Source organism: Nomascus leucogenys, chromosome 13 (genome assembly GCF_006542625.1).
Source record: "Nomascus leucogenys isolate Asia chromosome 13, Asia_NLE_v1, whole genome shotgun sequence".
NCBI classification, from domain to species: Eukaryota; Metazoa; Chordata; class Mammalia; order Primates; family Hylobatidae; genus Nomascus; species Nomascus leucogenys.
The window spans coordinates 30896824-30916678 of NC_044393.1; the positions used below are offsets into that span (position 1 = coordinate 30896824).

At 53.9% G+C, this 19855-nt stretch overlaps 1 protein-coding gene across 1 annotated transcript; it reads right to left on the reverse strand.

The window, feature by feature from the left end:
- Window positions 1-2033: 2033 nt before the first annotated feature.
- Window positions 2034-18081, reverse strand: BPIFB2 (BPI fold containing family B member 2). The gene is made up of 16 exons (XM_030825848.1): window positions 17899-18081; window positions 16975-17117; window positions 14570-14663; window positions 12786-12890; window positions 11737-11883; window positions 10205-10265; window positions 8593-8653; window positions 7348-7439; window positions 6875-7060; window positions 6581-6634; window positions 5969-6139; window positions 5324-5391; window positions 5132-5177; window positions 4375-4438; window positions 3942-4018; window positions 2034-2401 (listed from the first exon to the last, which is right to left on the reverse strand). Exons 2-16 carry the CDS (start codon window positions 17081-17083, stop codon window positions 2360-2362), a joined length of 1377 nt encoding a protein of 458 aa, XP_030681708.1. The 5' UTR covers window positions 17084-17117; window positions 17899-18081; the 3' UTR covers window positions 2034-2359.
- Window positions 18082-19855: the final 1774 nt, after the last annotated feature.

Genomic DNA, 19855 nt, shown 5'->3' on the forward strand with positions numbered 1-19855 from the left:
ATGACTGCATAAATGGGCAGATGGATGGATGGATGATGAACAAATGGATGGTTATATGGATTGATGGGTAGTGAGTAAATGGATGGATGGATGATGGACAAATGGATGGATGGTTATATGGATTGAAGGGTGGGTGGATGAATGGATAGATGAACAAATGGATGGATGGTTATATGGATTGATGGGTAGTGAGTAGGTGGATGCATGGATGGATGGATGGATGGATGGATAATGAACAAATGGATGAATGGTTATATGGATTGATGGGTAGTGAGTAGATGGATGGATGAATGGATGATGGACAAATGGATGGATGGTTATATGGATTGATGGGTGGGTGGATGGATGGAGGAACAAATGGATGGATGGTTATATGGATTGATGGATAGTGAGTAGGTGGATGGATGAATGGATGATGGACGAATGGATGATGGACAAATGGATGGATGGTTATATGGATTGATGGGTGCGTGGATGGATGGATGGATGGATGGATGAACAAATGGATGAATGGTTATATGGATTGATGGGTAGTGAGTAGGTGGATGCATGGGTGGATGGATGGATGATAGATAAATGGATGGATGTTTACATAGATGGATGGGTGGGTGGGTGTGTGGGTGGGTGGATGGATGGATGGGTGAAGGAACAAATAGATGGATGGTTACATGGATTGATGGGTGGATGGATGGATGGATGGGTGGATGGATGGATGGATAGATGGATCACTGGACTGACATATTGAGCTCATAATCTTTTCCTAGGTTATTAACTTCCTTATGGACTATGGCTCTGTCTTAAGTTTTTTGTCTCTCTCATACTCCAGACCACTCTGAGTGCCTGGGTCTCCCTCCCTCACTTCTAGAGCTCAGCCTATTTTAACCCTCAATAAAAGTAGGATGAATGAATTAATTAACCAAATAACCAAATGAAATACAAGTCACATTGTCCTGAGCAAAATCTTGGGGGTGGATTTTCCAACCTGCCCCTTGCCACTCTCTCAGTACCACCCCCAACCTATTCTCCACCACCAAGACTCTGGGCTTGGTCCAGTACCTTCAATCTCTCATGCAGGAAACTTTAGGAATGAACCTGAACCCTCACAGGAAGAGTGGCTAGGGTCACACCGTACCAAAGGCTTTGCTTACTGGTGGTAAAAATTGAGGCACCTTTTACTCCCCAAAGGAAACATAAACAGAACATAAACCCCATATATCTAGGCAGGAAGGAATCCTATCTCTGGCTAAGAGATTAGCTTATCAGGGATAGAAAACCACATGGCTTTGACTTGCCGGCATTTACATCCCTTGGTGTTACTTAGGTCATCTTGTCCTGTGTGACTCACTGGGTGTGAAGGGCATTCAAAGGGAAAAGGGGTTAGACATGTTCAGTGTGACCAGAAGGGCAGAGGCCCGGGAAGCAGATGCTGCCTCCTTAGAACAAAAAAACTTGCTCGTAAAACCAAAGACGGAGAAACCAAAGACGGAGAAGCTGCCTAGAAGAGCAATGAACTCCCCATCACCTGAAGTTCATGGCTCAGGGACAAGGTCCAGCTCTGGGAGCTGGAGAATAGGAGACGGAACCAGACATCTTATGTCTGGATTGAAGGAAGGTCGTGTCACCATCCAGCTCTGAGGCACCATGCATTCCCCTCCTCAGTGGACCTTAGTCCCCACATCCATAAAATGGAACTCCAGTCTCTGCCTGCCTGATTCATGGGGCTCCCATGAGGTTCTAGTTACAAAAGGGGGCAAGCTGCCAGGCAAGGGGCACGGTGCCCAAAGTGCCACCATGGTGCTCTAACTTCAGGCTCATCCATGCGGCTCTCCAGGGTCCTCTTTCAAAACAGGAGCTCCCCCAGGCAAAGAGGTGATATAGTCAATGGATGTCATCAACAGAGATGTCATCAACAGAGATGTGGTTATGTCTTCTTCTTCTCCCAGGCAGAATTGGTGGCTCCAGGGACAGACAGAACCTGGAGACTGCATGTAGGGAACTGGCCTTAGGTACGCAAAGAGTTTGCTGGGCTTGGCTGAAAGTTGCAGCTCAAGAGAAGTTGTTTAATGCAAGAGGGCAGGTCTATACAGCCTGGAGGAGCAGTCTGCTCCCCCCTGGGGTGGGGCAGAGGAAGGAGGGAGGAGGTGAGGGAAGAGGGAGGAGAAAAGGAGGAGGAAGGGATAGGGCAGAAGTGAGGGAGGGAGACCCAGGCACTCAGGGAAGATGAAACAGCCCAGCTGAGCAATCCAGCTTCTTGGTGATGACTAAGTATGGTTTTGCCTCAGTTTCCCCAGTGGCTTGAGATGAGAAGTTTGCCTGAGCAGCGAGCTGGCCCACTCTCAGGCCTCCCAGTGGTCTTGCCTCAGCTCTGGTAGAAGAGTTCACTGGATATCACCACGTAGCCCTGAAGGGCAAAGGAAACCATGGACCAGGTCAGAGGAGGCACGGGCAGGACCCCAGCCCCCCACCTCAGCCTGGCTCTGAGTTCCGCTCTGCCATTCTTGCTGTGGGTTGTGAGGAGAGTCCTTTGCCTCTCTGGGCCTGTTTCCCAGTCTGTCACTTTGGGGATAGTAACAGCCTCCACCTCACAAGACCACTGTGAGGATGCAGTGAGACCCCCCACAAAGGCACTGGTTGCTGCTTGGTTGATGGATACCATTGATGCTTTATGAATGGGAGCCCAGAACCATGGAGCATCTTCTCCAAGTCCAAGTCTCTCCAGCAGAGTCAGGGGCCCCCCATAGCTCCCCTATGCTACACTCCACTGCAGGAGCATTCTGGAGGGCTGCCGATCATTCATTCATTCATTCAGTAAATCTTCATCAAGCCTCTACTATAAGCCAAGCCCTGTGGCAGGTGCTGGGGAGCCAGCAGAGAACAAGCCAGACCCAGTTCCTGCCCCAGTGTAGCTCGTAGTCTAGGGCTATGTGGTCCAATAAGGCAGCCACAGTTAGTGGCTATGGCTAATTAATTAGTCCTATGGCTAATTAAATTGAAATTCATTAAAATGAAATAAAATAAAAAATTCAGGTCCACAGTTGCACTAGCCACATTTCAGTGCTCAGTAGCCACATGTACCTGTGGCTTATCATGGCTGCTGCTTTGGACAGTATAAATTTCCATCCTTGAAGAAAGTTCCGTCAGTAACAGTACTAGACTAGGGACTTTTCACCTCTGACCCAGTGGCTGGGTCAAATGCCAAGGTGGGTCAGCCACTAACCGTGCCTGTTTTGGGAAGTCCTAGGGAAATTCCCACAGAGCCCTGCTCCTCTGTGTACCAATTGTTCCTTCCCATGGGGGCAGATCACCCAAGTGCCTTGAGACAGTAGTTCTCAAGGAACAAGGGCATCCTCCCTGGAATTACATCAGCAGGTCACACTGATGGGGTATGAATAGCACATGAGACACTGGGCTTGAGAGATCTGGGTTCAGCTTTCTGTCTTAGGCATGTCTTGTTGAGTGAATTTCCTTTTACATCCCAGGTGCAGAAGAAAGCAGTTGTAGGATCTCACCCTGGGCGGTGCTGTGATTGAATCTCAACCTGGGCCCACAATTTCAGATCCAGGGAAAGCAATTTTAGAAAGTTCAGGAAGTTCCCTACTCCCATCCAGCCTGCACAGTTTGTCTACAAAGTGGAAGGAGTCCCACTGTCATCTGCCCCAGTTATCAAAGGGGTTGTGCCCATTCCAGGGCACAGGATCATGGGACAAGTGAAGGCCCCAATTCTCTGAGTGTGGCCTGGTGTGATATTTTATGAGGACTAAAGGAAGGGTGAAACCTTTGACCCAGCATTTCTTGGCATCCCGGACTTTTCATTTCATTGCAGTTAAGGATTCATGGCATGGTTTTGGCAGCCACAGCAGGGGAGGGAGAGAGGTGACCCCCACCTCAGTCAGTCCCTCTGAGTGAAGGAGGTCCCTCTGGTCACACCCAAAGGCTCTCACCTCATAGACAAAGATCTCGGGGGTGACATAGTGGAGGTTGACCACGCCGGGGAGGGCAATTCCCATGGCCAAGAGAGCTGCAGGCAAGAAAGAAGAAAGGATCGTCCCCTGGAGCCAGCCTGTGCTGAAGCCCTCATGTGCATCACAGCACTGAGTCCTCGCAGGCATCTGCGAGATGGATGCCATTATTGTTATACCCATTTTACAGAAGGGGAAGCTGGGGGTCAGAGAGAAAAAGGAACTTGGTGAAGATCACACAGCTGCTACACAGATGTGTGCCAAGGGGCATGCACACATGGGCTGCTAGACTCCAGAGGCCCCCTCTCACCCTGTGAGCCTGGGAGGTGGGAAGGGGGCTGGGATTGAGCACTGAGCAGATGTGGGGTATGATGGGGGCCAAAGGGGCCCTGCTGGGGTGGAGGGCAGGGCTTACCATTGAGATGGTCCAGCAGGGGCTTCTCAAAAACGGTGCCCATCAGTGTGCGCACCTGATCTGTCTGTGGCCACGGAGCCAGGGAGATGAGCCCGTCCCAGCCGAGGGGCCAGAAGAGATGGACAGTCAGGCACATACATAAATATACACAGAGACAGACAGACAACGGATAGATGGCAGAGGCTGAGGCACAGGAAGGAAGGCAGATCACCCATGTCCTGGGTTCAAGTGGGGCCCAGAAATACCCCCGGGGCTGGCTCAGCCTTCGCAGGATCACACCCAGCAGCAGTGCTCACCGGAGTGGAGGCTGAGGGACAGGCACTGACTGTGGACACTCATGCACTGTGTGACCAACAGGTGGACTGGCCAGCAGACTGCCTGACACAGATGATCGACAGACAGACAGACTGACAGCTGGGTAGAAGGGGGGCATGTTGATGGCATGCCAGCTGACAAGTGGATGTATGGTGGCCGATGACCCAATCACATCACCTGGCTGAAGGGACAGCTGACATTCTTTGTCCAACTGACCAATGGACTTTTGGGGTGAGGGCTGGGTGACAAGTCATCGACTGCCAGGCAGAGTATCAGGCAGATGGACTGACTGGCCACTGTCCCCAAGCAGCCCGGGGAAGCCTGACTGTAGTGGCACACACAGGCACACGGGTCAGCACACATACACTGACATGCCTTCCCCAGGCTCAAGGCGTGCCCCACCCAGGACGGGGGTTTCTAGAGGCCCCAGCCCCACACTCACATCAATGAAGCCCACGTTGGAGGAGGCCACTGTGAGCTGGACAGCCCTGAAAGAGAAGCAGGAGAATTCAGGACAGGGTCTGGCACCTCCCTACCCCCAGGCTCCCTGACTAGCACCGTGACCCAGGGTGGCGATGGACCCATTACACAGAAGAACACACTGAGGCTGCTGGGTCCAGGTGGGCTCGCTTACCCCAGCACAGACGTGGTCCCCTGAAGCTTCACCTTGGACACAGAGAGCTGGAGGCTCAAGTTCACTACCTGGGTACATGGGGAGAGCAGGGTCAGAGGGCACAGAGCCACAAAGGGGGCACCAGCCACCCAGCCTCCCACCCATACCCCGACTCATTCAGGCAGCAGGTGTCTGTGGAGCCCCCGCTATGTGCCAGGCCCCATGCTGAATGCTGGCAACAACACAGTGTGAACAAGGCAGACCAGCTCCCTGCCCTGGGAACAAGCCGCCAGCTGTGGGAGAGGGGGACCATGACCACAGTAACCAGACACCATCCTTTCAGAGAGTGGCAGGGGCCACAAAGGCAGAGAGGAGGTGCCGAGAAGGCTGATGGGGACCTTCTTACTCAGAGTAGGCCAGCAAGGCTGCAGCATTTAAGCTGAGACCTGGAAGAGGAGGGGGAGCTGGCCATGCCAAGAGCCAGGGTGGGAGACTCCTGGACCGAGGGCTCAGCACATGCAAAGGTCCTGGGGCAGGAGTGTCCTGACACGTTCAAGGATCAGCGAAGACATTAGTGTGACTACAGCAAAGACGAGGGGACAGCGCAGCAGGGAGGGAGGTCTCTGTGCCAGTTGCCTGCCTTCCGACCAGCCCCACCGCACTCACCACATCCACGGAGAAGAGGGACTGGAAAGCTGAGTTGGAGGCTGCGGCCAGGACCTCCACAAAGGGCTGCAGACGCAGGGTGGCATTGTTCGTGTGGAGCATGGCCACAGGTGTGGCACCCAGCCGCACCTTGAGCACCACAGGCATGGGCTCGGAGAACTGGCGGGCCACCTGGGGAGGCAGAGGCAGAGGAGGCCCTGCTGGGGCAGCGGCTGGTGGGCTCTCTGGTCAGTCACTCCTCAAATGCTGATTGGGCCACCACGGTGCTGTATGTGACTAGGCACAGACGTGGGTCCCCCCCAGGCCGCTGGACAAGACGAGGGGGTTGGATCTCCCCGAGGAGGTGACCTTGAGCTTGGTCTTGAAGAAGGATAAGGGAAAGGGAGGAGAAAGACATTCCAAACAGCGGACACTGCTCAAGCAAAGGCACCGGCAGACAGAGTGTGATGTCTGGGCAGAAGTTAGAGCCTCCCCAAGACGGAGGAGCAGGTTTAAGGACAGATGCTGAACTTCACTTGGGACAGATAAGAGCCAGCAGAGATCCCACGACCCAGAGAACCCCCACCCCAGTCCCCTGTCTCAGTCCCTGGAATGATCAGAAACATCACCAACCTCCGGGATGAGCCGGCCCAGCGCAGAGGTGTTCAGCGGGTTGTCGTCCGACCTCTGAAATCAGCCCCCCAGGCCACAACAGGTTTTAGGGCAGCTGCTCCCCAAGACAGATCACCACTTTCCCCCTGAGCAATGACTCCCCATAGCCCCTGTCTAACCCTTCCGACAGCCACCCTGTGGCGCCAGCTTCAGCGGCCCCACCCACCCACGATTAGGCCTCTGGGGGGGTCTCCCTAGGCTGGGCCACAGGGGGGTCTTGCCCCACGGGCCCTGGGCTGCAGGTCGGGCCCTCACCAGCTGCCCTGTGATGTCCAGGTTGAGGGCACCGGACTTCTGCAGCAGCAGGAGCGCAGAGTCAAACAGGTGCTGGGAGAGGCCCACGGTGGCCATGGAGCCCTCGGTACCCACAAGCCTTGGCAACACAAAAGGGGTGGCATCCATGGGCAGGATGATGGGCTTGCCCAGCAGGAAGAGAACAGCCTGTAGGGGTGGGAGGGGGAAGTGGGAGAAAAGCGGCAGGGCCTCAGCACGGAGGTGGCTCCATGGCCGAACCTGGACTCCTAGATGCCACTCCCTGCCCCCCCAGCCCCTGCAAGATGCCACATGTGTAGCTCACACTTTTGCCTGTGTGGCGTGCTCCCGGCTGGGACACTATTCCAGCTCCTCCTCTCCCTTCCCACTCCCCCGCTCCTTTAGGAATCTTCTGGAACACCAAGGACTCCAGGGGCAGCAAGCCCCCAGCCCTGGGCTGGCCGGGAGGCACTTACATTGACTTCCAGGGAAATGTAGTCACTGGTGACAGTGGGCACACTGACCATGGAATAGCGGATCTGGGACTCAGGACCCACGGGGTTGAGGCCTTCATGAAAGCAGGGTGTAGAAGAAAAGATGACATATTTAGCACTGCTCACAAAGTTTCATCTATCCAGAAAAGTTTATTTATTGTCTGATTACCCTGATTAGCCAGAGCCAGGCCACAAAACAAAAGAGGCAGAGCAAGCCTCTGAATAAGCAAATTTAAGTGGCAAAGTGCACACGGCCAGGATTGAGCTACTCACAGCCTGCTGACTCTTAGTTTAGACACAGTTCTAAGAGGTATGCTTTCTGCTTTCCCCCTCGGTGGGAGACTAGTGACCCCAAGTTAGAAGGAAGGGGAGGGGCCCAATCCAGGCACAAATATCCCCTGACAAAGGTGAGAAGCAACCACAGAAAAAGAAGAGAACTCTCACTTATTGAGGTCCAGACGTTTGACTTACAGCATCTCATTCAATCCTCGTTACAATCCTGTAGGGTTATTTTATACACACGCACGCACACACGCGCACACACACGTACACACACATGCACACACAGTCTGGTGAGGTTCGGTCTTGCCCAGAAGTGTAATACCTGGTCAATCTGACCCCAAAGCTATGCTCCTCTCACCTCATCACACTGTCTCCTATGAGAACTCCAAGGGCACACCCCACTGGGGCCAGTTATGCAAGATCACAGAAGTCCAGCTTCCCTAAGAGACCCTCCGAGCAGCCTTCAGGGAGGCATGACTCAGAGCCCAACTCCTCTGAGCCTCAGAATACTCTTGCAGGGAAGTTTCAAAGGGCGAGGCCAGGCGCGGTGGCTCACGCCTGTGATCCCAGCACTTTGGGAGGCCGAGGCAAGAGCTAGTCTCTGGAATGATGATTCTAGATTCTTGAATGATTCCAGATTCTAAGTGTCAATGGTCCTTGGATTCTCCAATGTTAAGACTCATGATTTCAAAATTGTATTTTGTTTTTCAGATTTTTTGATCTAAGATATACAGATTCTAGAATCAAAGACGGTTTTGGTTCTAGAATTTGGAGATGCCCAGATTTCATGAATAATTACACTGTTTTGGGAGCTCACAATTCAGTCACCCTACAACTGACTCTCCTAGAGGTCAACCGTGATCCAGAGTGGAGCCTTTGGAGGGTCCTAGGGGCTTCAGGGGGTCCCAGAGGCCCCATCCCCATCCCCTGGCTCCCAGATCTTACCAATTAAGGTGCCCAGGTGGACATTGACACCCTGTACCAGGTTGGAGATGCTCAGGCACAGCTGTGGTAAGACAGAGAGAAGGAGGCTGGGGTTAGGGCAGTCCTCGGGCTGGAGGGCACAAGGCTGGGAGGGATCTAGAGTCCCTCTCTAGAAGCCTCCCCAACCCATACACCATGCCTGGAATCCCTTCCTCCACCCGCCAATGGGCATCTCCTGGGACCCCTTCCAGGCACCAAAGAAACAGGGGAGAAGCAACCCAAAGGCTGATGGCAGTGTGAGCATAGGTCCCCCAGCACGGAAGAAAGAACAGGGGCCGTGGAGCCCAGCGGATGTAGTCACAGCTGGGCCTGAGCAACTGAGGCAGGGAATCTGTTGCAACAGGGCTCAGAGCTCAGTCTTGAAGCTCAGCTGGTGAGAGGATGGTGCCCATGCAGAGGCAGGCAGTGATCAGCAAGCCAGACCAGGCCAAGCTTCAGATGCCAGGCCAGGGAGCTGCAGAGGTTTCCCCTGGGCACCATGAGCAGCCAGAGAAGTATATTATGTTGGGATCAGTGTGATAGAGGATGGGGGCAGAGGAGGAACTGCAAGGCCAGGGGCACTCACAGCCTTAACCAGGCAAGAGCTGGCGAGACTGGGCAGGGCGAGGTTGAGAGGAAGAGGAGAGGGTGGGTCTTCCTTCCTGCAGTGCTGCCTGAAGCCCCTTGCCCAGAAGAGGCTGGCTATGAGGGCAGCAGGGGGATTACAGGGAGAGGAAGAGGCTGGACCAACAGGCAAAGTCAAGCCGTCCACTTGGGCATCCCACAGGACTCTCAAGAGGAGCTGCCCCACCTTCACCCCTTGAGCCTCGGTTTTCTCATCTGTAAGGTGGGCATGCTGCAGTTGCCCTCTTGGGGGTGTGGGGTGGCATGCAGGAGGTTGACTTCATCTCTACTACTGCCCCTTAAAGCAGTAGTGGGGTTGGGATGGGATAGGGCAGGGAGAAAATGAGCTTCCCCTGGGCAGTGGGACCCTAGCCCTTGGGCTACCCTCTCTCACCAAGTCAGCTCCATGCAGACAATGACAAGAGCTAAAATAGTAATAATAATAGCAGCAGCCACTCTGCCAACCCCTGTCCCGAACTCTTCTGAAATGTTAATGCATTTCATGCCTGCAACCGCCCCACGGAGGAGGGGCTCTGTCTCTTTCAGTACATGTGGAACCAGGAGCAGAGACTGCACATCTGGAAAGGACCAGGACCCATCCAGGCCACAGCTGGCCCCATGCCCACACCCTCGTTCACTCTCCTTCTGTCTTCTGTTCACAAACCACAGGCCCATGAACCCCACTCCATCCACCCTCTAGCATGAAATTGGGGCTCCCCTAAGAGGATGAACCTCCCTGTACTCCAACCCCATAAACTCTGCCCTCCTTTGTGCCTCCCCATCACTCCCCTGGACCTGGCACCAGCCTTTTCCCTGCCTTCATGGGGACCATAAAGAGGCTTCTTTTTTTTTTTTTTTTTTTTTTTTAATCCCAAGCAAAGTCCCCCCTGCCTGAAATCCCACTCTTTCTTCACTGTGCCTTCTCGGTGAAGCCATGCCCTCCTTTCTGAGAAATCTGCAAGCCCTTTACCTTGTTACTCAAGACAGCTTTAATGTGCTTCTGCACCAGGACCAGCAGCGCGTGGGAGGTACTGAGGGAGAAACAGAGAAAGAGTTCCTGGGCTCCCAAACATATTAGGTCCCGTCGTTCAGCACAGTCGCACGTCTGGGAAGAGAAGTCTCTATCCTCAGCCAGGAGGCCAATCAATCCCATTTGATGCCCTGCCACCTGCCAGACACAGTGCTGGCATAATTGGCCCCACAGATGAGGAAATTGAGTCTCAAAAGAGATGGTCATTTATCTCAAGGTTTGGAAATGGCCAAGAATGTGGCGAGTGAGACAGAGAGGGTGTTGCAAAAGCCAGACTTGGCCATGACCTTGGCCAGCTGGCTTCATGGCCACTCGAAGCCCAGTGAAGGTTGGATTAGGGGGTAGAGCTGGGATCCTCGGTCTGCTTCATGCTTTGGGTCCAATCTTCTGTGACACACCTAATAAAATCCCTTCCTGAATCTGGGTCTCCATTTCCCCTCTAAACAACTCAACAGTGCTCCATAGGCACCTATGGTTCCTTGATTTGCAAAAATGTCGATCCAAGCCACAGCCCAACCTCGCTGAACCAGCTCCCTGGGGAGGTGGGAGGGTGACCTCTGTGTTTCCAAAGCCTCTGGGCTTCCATTTCCCCTTCAATAAGCTGTGAGCATCCCCTGCCTGTGAGGACAGCGAGGGGTCATGAGTCACACGTGGTGATCATGGGACACAAGTGTGAATGGGTTTATGCAGCCACATCCCTCTCTGGGGAAAAAGCTCAGTCTTGATGCATACGTTGCATTCTTCTAAGCCTCCAAGACGCTCAACACCTCAGCAAGCCCCGTTCACACTGGGAAGGTGCAGGCATCATCTAGGGAGATTTGCAAGCCATGGGATTAGTCGGGCTGCCTGGGCATGAATCTGGCTACACCATTTGTCAGCCAGTGGCCTTAGGCAAGTCACTTAACTGCTCTGGGCCTCATTTGCTCTCCTGTAAAATGCAGGAAATACTTAACACCTACCTGGTAGGATACTGTGAGGATCAAACGAAATGACCTACCAAAAGGGCCTAAACAATCCTCAGCACACAGAAGTGCTCTGGAGGCGGGAGCTGCCATCAGCCTTTATGCAGAAGGGAGCAGCCACCTGCGAGAGCTTGCTCTTGGTGGGTCCCAGGCCCTCCCTGGCTTCCTTTCCCTCATCTCTGCTAGGAAGGGTGGGTCTCCGAGGTCCTAACAGCCAGTCTGATCCACCCAAAATCCCTCCCCAAAGAGTGCTAATAGCTAGTGTGTATTGTCAAGTGGTGCAGGGGATGGAAAGGTCCCAGGCTCTGGCTGCTCAGTTGCTGTGTGACCTCAGGCGTGCCTCTCCCCCTCTCTGAGCCTCAGTGTCCTCCGACATAAAACAAGCACAATAATGGGGGCCCCTGAGGCCCCTGTGGCCATTGGTTAAAGTCCTGAGTGGGCAGCTCAGGAAACAGCAGCACAACTTTGGCATCTGGGATTCCTGTGACCCTGCCCTCGCCAGGCACCCACCTGTTACTGCCATCAAACTCGTTAGCATGGCCCGAGAATAAAGAGCAGGCAGAGATGCTGACCACAGGGGTCCTGATGGAGCTCTGGGTCACACGGGTGTCAGCCAGCAGTTCCACAGGCAGCATCAGCTCCAGGGGCTCTGGGGTGCTGTAGGGAGGCCGGTCCTGAGCCCAAGCAGCACCGCCCAGCAGAGCCCACCATGACTGACGATAGATCTTACAAATTCCCCAGCCCCTGCCTGCCCTCCACTTGGCCCAGGCAGGCCCCTCCCACCTCCCAGAGTGAGATGGCCCTACCTGGGGCAGGCCCACAGTCCCCGGCCCCAAGACTCCACTGGGGGTCATAGACGTTGCAGCAGTGGGTGTGAGCACTGGCTGTCCGGAGCCTCTCACTATGAGACCCTGGGCCAGTCATTTACCATGCTGAGCCTCAGTTTCCTCTTCCATAAAATGGACATAAGGTTGGTGGGACCTATTTCGCAGGGCTGTGCTGAGTTTCCTGTGAGATAATCATGTGAAAACACCCAGCACAGAGCCTGGCCCACAGGAAGCACTCATAAAGTCATAGTGCCAGGGTAGAGAAGCTAGATAAGAGACCCCTCTGACTGCACAGCTCATGGAGCGAAAATTAAATGCAGTAACATACAAGATGCCAGGCACACAAAAATAACTCTGATCGTTATGCTTATTGAGCGTCTCTCACGTGCCTTGCCCTGGGAAAGGGAGGACAGTCATTATAATCACAGCAATGAACCCATTCACCAAACCCTCATCGGCACTCTGTAGAAGTTCACCCTATTCTACAGATGAGGAAGCTGAGGGATAAACAAGCGAAGTGACTCTGCCCGGTTGCAGAGCTGTTGAGCAGGGTTCTCAGAAATGTTCTAACTATCTTGCTCCCCTCCAAGGGTGAGGGGAGAGAGAGCACTGGACAGGGAGTCAAGAGGCCTGGATGAGGGCCCTGGAGGAGTTTCTACCCCCTTCCCCTCACTGTGCCCCTCAGAGCACCCCCAAAACCCTTCTCACCCCCTAACAAGGAGATCCACTCACCGAAAGACCTTGAAAGTAAAATTAGCTGCTGCCAGCAGGCGCACTCCGAAACCAGCAATGAATTTCAGGTGGAGGCGGGGCACATGGACATTCAGAATCCGGATCCTGCAGGGTAGTAATCAAGGTGACAGAGTGGCCCCCATTAAACCATGGGATCAACTCTGGGATGGGTGCTCTGAGCCATACCCACATGATGTTATAAAGAAGGGCTTTCTCACAATTGGAACCATGAGGTAAGGGGGAGGTGGTGAGTTCTCCATCACCATGGGGCATGCAAACCAAGGTTGGACACCAGCTGGTACGGAAAACATGCAGAGGGGCCCCCGCTTTGGGCAGGACTTCAGTGAGACGATGGCTCAGGTTTTTGAGTTTCTGACCCCTGCCTGGAAAGTTGGGAAGGTTGGAAAAGAAAAACTTCAGGAACCACAGAAGGCAGAAATCCTCTCTCTGGTATCCTAGGCAATGTCTGCGGCTCGTAGCCTACAGCAACAGAAACTCCCCCACTTCAAAGCTCCAAGCATTCTCCAGCTAATCTGTGATTTCTTTTATTTCCTAAATGAAAGTCATTTCTGCACTGTACAGTTCAGATCCCCTGTACAGAAGCTGCTTCTGTGCACTCAACAATCCTGGGTTCGATCCCGTGTCTACAAACAAGAGCCCTGGGCACTGTTTTCAAACAGCCCCGTGGTGTCCATTGTGTGGCCAGACCACAAGTGATTTAGGCATCTTTGGTCGCTAGGTATTTATGTCCAGTTCTCCACCTTTATTAACCGTGCCATGAACTGCATTTCAGCTCTACCTAAGGGATCTCAAACTGGTGGCCCCCAAACCAGATGTTTTTTTTTTACCACCCACCCATTGTTCCAGGGTCTTAAAGTCTTACATGTTTTTTGTTTGTTTGTTTGTTTTTTGTTTTGTTTTGAGACAGAGTTTCACTCTTGTCGCCCAGGCTGGAGTACAATGGCACGATCTCAGCTCACTGCAACCTCTGCCTCCCAGGTTCAAGAGATTCTCCCACCTCAGCCTCCTGAGTAGCTGGGATTACAGGCACCTGCCACCACGCCCAGCTAATTTTTGTATTTTTAGTTGAGATGGGGTTTCACCATGTTAGCCAGGCTGGTCTTGAACTCCTAATCTCAGGTGATCCACCTGCCTCGGCCTCCCAAAGTGCTGGGATTACAGGTTTGGGCCACCGTGCCTGGTCTTTAAATGTTTTTTAATTAGTTGCTATCATTCCAGATTTGATGGATTCTAGATGTATATCTTCTCTTGGAAACCCAAAGATCTGACAGTAGTGAGCCCTAGTTCCTATGTGGAAGGTGACTGTTGACCAGCCCGGGGGTGTCTGAGTTTGGGATGCTCCACGTCCCTATGCCTTTAGTTTCTGCATTAAGCAGAGTAGGGTGGAAGCAAAGGAGGCTCAGATTCATGTCGAAATTCAGTGTCCAGTTTCTAGAAACAGAGGGTCCTGCCAGCCCTGGGGACCCAGCAGCCAGTCTTAGCCCCTGAGGGCAGAAATTCACTAATTCAGAGGCACCAGGCCCCGGCTTCTCCACCTTGAGTCTCTCTCTTAAATCATCCTGTGACCACTCACCTTGTGGGAGGGAGCACTCACCTCCAGTGGAGAGTGCTCATCTGGTGGACTGGAACGCTTTGCCCCGTGGATAGGAGCATCTGCCCAGCAGGCAGGAACACATGCCCGGTGGACTGAAGCACCCACCTGGCAAGCAGGAACACTCCACTTGGTGGCAGGAGCACCTTCTCTGAAGGAGGGGAGCACTCACCTGGTGGGCTGAAGCACCTCTCCACTCCAGTCCAGGAAATGAGGGACAGTGACCTGCAGGGCCCGCTGGAGAGGGGCTTTCCCAATTTCAGACACTGTGGGGCCAGGGTAGAGTGAGGTCAGGGTGCCCTCGGGAGCCACCAAGTAGCAAGAACACACTGCCTGCCATCTACCCTGCACCTTGGGCACAGGGTACCCAGACTGGAAGGGGTGGGCTTGCTCCAAGCATGTGCGGAGGGCAGCTGACTCCCCATGAGCTTGCCTTGGGTGCACCACTCGCATCAGGCCCTCTCCACCTCGGCATGACCTCCTTCCCCCACTCTGCCTCTCAAAATCCTGCTGATTTACCCCGTCCTTCAAAAGCAACAAAATCCTTTGCCCTCTTGCAAGCTTCCAACCAGATCCCACCTCCTCTGGGAGCCTTCCCTAAGTTCCCAAGCAGAAGGGGCATCTCCCAGTCATCCCTGGCCTGCTGCGGAGGCGCCCATGGGAGCAGAGGGGACATCCCTTGGGAGGGGAGGGGACAGCCTCACCTGGAGGCTGAGGATTCAAGAATCTCTCAGATCCTGGGTTCAAACCCCAGTGCTCACTGCTACTCACTGCCTGTGTGGCTACTCTGTGCCTCAGTTTCCCCATCTATACATCTGCAATTATTCTAATGGTATCTGTCACATAGGATCACTGTAAATACTCAGTGCACAGCAAATGCTAGCTTCTACCATTGCTATTTATTTTTGTAATAATAGCGGCAATCACTTATGTCGTGATCCTGTAGTGCTAGGCCCTGTTCTGAGTGCTTTACTTTTCCTGTTATGGTGCCCAGTTTACAGAGAGGTGAGGGCACCTGACCAGGGGAAGCTGGCTTTGGACCAAGGGACCTGGCTCCTGAGCCTCTGGGCATCCTCACTCACCTGTGCTGCTGGGCCCCAGAGAGGTGCTAATTAAACGGGAGTTGAATTAAAATAAGAGGTAATGGTGTTGGAAGGGAGCTTCAAATGAGGAGTCAAGAGGCCTGCCCACTGCTCAGACTCACTGTGGGAACTTGAGAAGTCCCTGCACCTCTCTGGGTCTTAGTATCCCTCAACAAGAAGCATTAAGGCGGTGGTTTCCATGTTTCTCAGCACCCCTCTCCCATCTAACCATCTGCAGCTGAGCTGGGACTAACACCCAGACCTCAGACTCCATCTACAGTGCTCCCTTGATGCAGGGTTTGAACTCTGGGGCTTGCAGGATGGGGTAGGGAGGACACTGGAAGTGGCCAGTCAGCCCAGCCTGGGGAGCAATGCGTCCACCGTGGGCCTCCAGCCAGATTTCTGCCAAGAACAAACACAGGCAGGCAAGCTGGGGAGGGCTCCCTGGGGACAAAGGAGGCTTGCACAGGACAGGCAGAGGGCAGGAAGGCGGCGGAGGGCGCAGCCCTCATGGCCCTACCTGCGGGCATCCATGAATGGCTCCATGTCACGCTCTGGCACGGATCACTGACCCCTTTCATTGCCTGCCCATCAGCCCGGATACAAGGTCCCGGAAGGCTGCATGTACCCTGGGATGGGGAACCCTGCTACTTCCCTGAGCCACTGCTTCGTGTCCTGGGCCACTGAAAGTCCCATCTACTGTCTGACCTGACTTTCTCACACTGTAATCTGAGTTTGGCCTTGGGGGAAACAGCTTCTGATCTCCCAGCTTTGGTGGGAAACCAAATTCTCACCGGGAGGCAGCTCGAGGTGAATAAACATATTTGTGCTGGCGCCCTGGACCTTAGCAACGTCTGTCCTTCCCTGGGCCTAAGTTTCTTCATTGTGTCCTCCGTAGGGGATTGGGGCAAGATCTAGCAGCGAAGCCATAAGACAGAGCCCTCGCACAAGTGGGACCCAGGGAGCGGATCGTTCTCTCACGCTGAGCTCAGAAGGGATGTAACTTTAGAACACTCCCCGCATCACCGTGCTAGACAGACCTCTCCCAAGAACACATGTGCGTGCACACACCACATACACAAACGTGTACACCCAGGGTACACAGCCATACCTGTGCACACACATCCAGGCAGCATCATGGGTTTGCACCATCCCCGACACTTAAGTACACACGTGGGCACAGCTCTATGAAATTTCAAACTCATAAGTAGACACACACAGGTAAAAATAGCCCCTCAAACTGACCTACACCCACATCACTAAAGCATGTGAGCAAGTCACGTGTGCACACTTGCACATTGGCCACGTGACGTACTCCCCCCTCGCACATTTATGTAATAAGCATTTGTTGAGCAGCGTCATGTGTCAGGCACACAACTTCCAGTTAAAATCTGGGTCCTCATGGGGCTTTTGAGTTCACAGACACACACACACACTTAGGATTGCGCACTCATGTACAGGCTCGCAGGCACTCATTGGGTGGCACACCCCTTACCGTAGCTCAATGCTGCCTTGTTGAGTCGGACCACGGTGCCTGGCGTGGAGGCACTGACCACGGGCAGCAGCAGTGCCAGCAGCAGGCCCAGCCTGTGTGCCCAAGCCATGGCTGCCCTGGCCGCTGCCCACAGGATCTGTGGGCTGGGGTGGAAATGAGCATCAGGGAGCTCAGCCAAAACAGCCCACCCCTGAGCCGCCTGAACCCCACTCCAGCCTGGAGGGAACAAGCCCTGACTGGTGATCCCAGCCCTGCCCTAGGCCCGCAGACATCAGTTTTTGCATCTCTGCATTGGGAACCATCACCTTGCCTTGCTTGCTTCATCAGGAATCATGGGGGAGTCCCTTCTGGAAATGACCCCCAGTGCCCAGGGAAGAAATGGTCTTGCCTAGGGCCACACAGTGGACTGGGACCAGGTGCAGGACCCAAGCCATGGCAGAGAAGGATGGTGAGCCTCCCAAATGGGGAGGCTGAGGGTAGTTTCCTGTCCCAAGAAGACGCCCAGGACTGTGTCACCGGATGCCGGAGTCCAGCCCCTTGTGACAGCCCAACCTGGTGTCCAGCTGTCCACCAAACTCAGCCAGGGGAGGACCCAGGGTGGCTCCTGTCCTCATCCCCTCCTGGCCAGGTGAGAAATGGCCTAAGAGTAGGCCTCTCACATGGCCCCCATCCACTCCTGACACAGTCTGTCCAAGTAGGCAGATCTGTGTCTGACTCAGGGAGAGGGAGCCAGGCAGGAATGAGGGACTGCTGCTCAGGTGGGTCAGCTGAGACCCAGGATGGCGGCCCTTGCCCAGGTCCCACAGCAAGGCCAGGGATGGAAGGACCCTTGTGCAGAGGGTGGCTGGAGGTAGCATCCCCACTGAACAGATAGAGAAGCCGAGACTCCTTGGAGGTGGCGTACCAGCCCAGCCCCATGCCTACCTCAAGTGGTTCCTGAGACAGGTGAACTCTCAGCTCCAGGGTAGCCCTCCTCTGCCCCAGGCAGGCAGATGCAGAGGCTACTTTATAAGGCTCCCAATGTGCAGAGTCCACTGGGAAGGGACCCAGGGAGCGGTGAGTTTGCTTGTGGTTGCAAGTGTTTTCCCTGCAAACATGGCCTCTGCCAAAGTGTCTCATCCCACATGTGCGCTGGGGCTGCCACGTAGCCAGTAGCCAGGCCCAGCTCCCAACCACTACAAGCCCCTGGGGCTAGGCAACTATGGCCTTAGGGGCCAGGGCATCTCTGGAAGGAAAGCTGCTTCTAGGAGGGTATCCTTATCATGCCCAGCCAAGGCCTGGGAGGATGGGGCCCATGAGGACCCCATCCACCCTCCCATAGGCAAGGGGATGGCTGCAATGACCCCTCAAGCCTGGTATCTCCAAGCTCTCTCAGAAACATGACCCTTTTAGGAGGGGCAGAAGGCTACCTAAGCACCATCCTCAGTCATTGACTGAGCCCTGACCCTGTCACATATTCACACACTGAGCCCTGACCCCAGTTACTGAGCTCTGACCCTGATCACATGCTGAGCCCTGATCCCAGTCACAAACTGAGCCCTAACTCAGAAGGGAACAGAAGAGAAAGTGTGCGTGACCTGTCCCCACAGCTTAACAGCCCAGCCTCTCTCCAAATGCACATTCCACTCACAATGAATTAGTCCACCGTCTCTTTCCACATTACAAACGTCAGCTTCCGCCTTGGCTAGATGGGACCCAAGGAACTGTGTGTGCTGTGCGCATGAAGGAATTTGCATATGCACATGTGTGGATGAGGGTTGTGTGTGTTGATACGTGCGTGTGAGCGTGTGTGCATAGTTACATGTACACATGTGCAGGGAAAATGTGGGCTCTTATGTGTGGGCGTGGACATGAAATGGGCGCATTGGTGTCTTGGTTTATGGTGTTGCATGTCTATTCACACAATCCGACAGGACCACAGAGGTGGGGAGTTTTGTGTACATGTATGCATGTGTGGGCTTGGCCCACTGAGTGTTTGTGGGTCTGTGAGTGTGTGGTGTTAGGTCCATGTGTGTATGTGAGTGGACTGTTTCCTGGGATGGGGAGGTACATGTGTATGTGTTCTTGTGTCTGTGCATACATGTGTGCACAGCAGGTGATGGCCTTTCCATTTTTCTTCATTGGCACAGGATGACTTGGGGCCTTTCCCCTCCAGGGCACTCCTTGACTCCCACTGACCCCACACCAGCCCAAATATCAGGCCCAGCTCCCAGGCCCACCCTGCGCTAGGCCCCCACCAGTGTCTACAAAGCTGACCACAGATACCATCAAGCCCTCCCCTGAGCAGCTGGAGCTCACTTGAACCAGCCCTGCCTCCCAACCAGTGCTCCCCTGCCCCTATTCTAGAGGCAAAGAGGAATGAGAGGAGCCTGCTGTGAGTTCCCTGACACCCTGCTCCTGGCCTTGGTCTGTCCACCAATGCGTAAGAACGGGCCCTCCTGCGCCCTCACCATAACTGATGCAAACAGCAGACTCAGTGGACAGAGGCGCAAATATTGACCAAACCCGCTCTCGGTGTTTGCTGTTGGCCTGGACACTTCCTTTTCTTAAATATTTGCAGCACAAGAGCCATTTGGGTGACAGCCCAAGACAGTAGACATAAAAGAGGGAGATTCTCACCAGCCCATCCCAGATCTCAACCGGCTCCCGACAGCAACGGCAAGCACCGTTTGGTGAGCACCTGCTATATGCAGAATGTTCTGCCAGCCACTTTGCCTGCATCTGCAGGGATGGGAGCTGGTTCTGCTCAGCCCTGTTTCCAGCGCCTGGACCATACTAGATGCATAAATATTTGTCAAACGAATAAATGAATGAGTATACATTTGAAAGCCCCTTTTAACAATTGTAGTGGTGGCATTTCAGAGTTTCCCCTTCACTGAAT

Bases quoted from the DNA above. Each gene is read 5' to 3' on its own strand.
- BPIFB2 (XM_030825848.1), bottom strand. From the start codon at position 17,083: ATGGCTTGGGCACACAGGCTGGGCCTGCTGCTGGCACTGCTGCTGCCC. The intron at 7,061-7,347 runs GTAAGTGCCTCC...CCACCCCTACAG, and splicing joins ACATTTCCCTGGAAGTCAAT to GCTGTTCTCTTCCTGCTGGG. The intron at 4,439-5,131 runs GTGAGTGTGGGG...CCGTGGCCACAG, and splicing joins CCAACGTGGGCTTCATTGAT to ACAGATCAGGTGCGCACACT.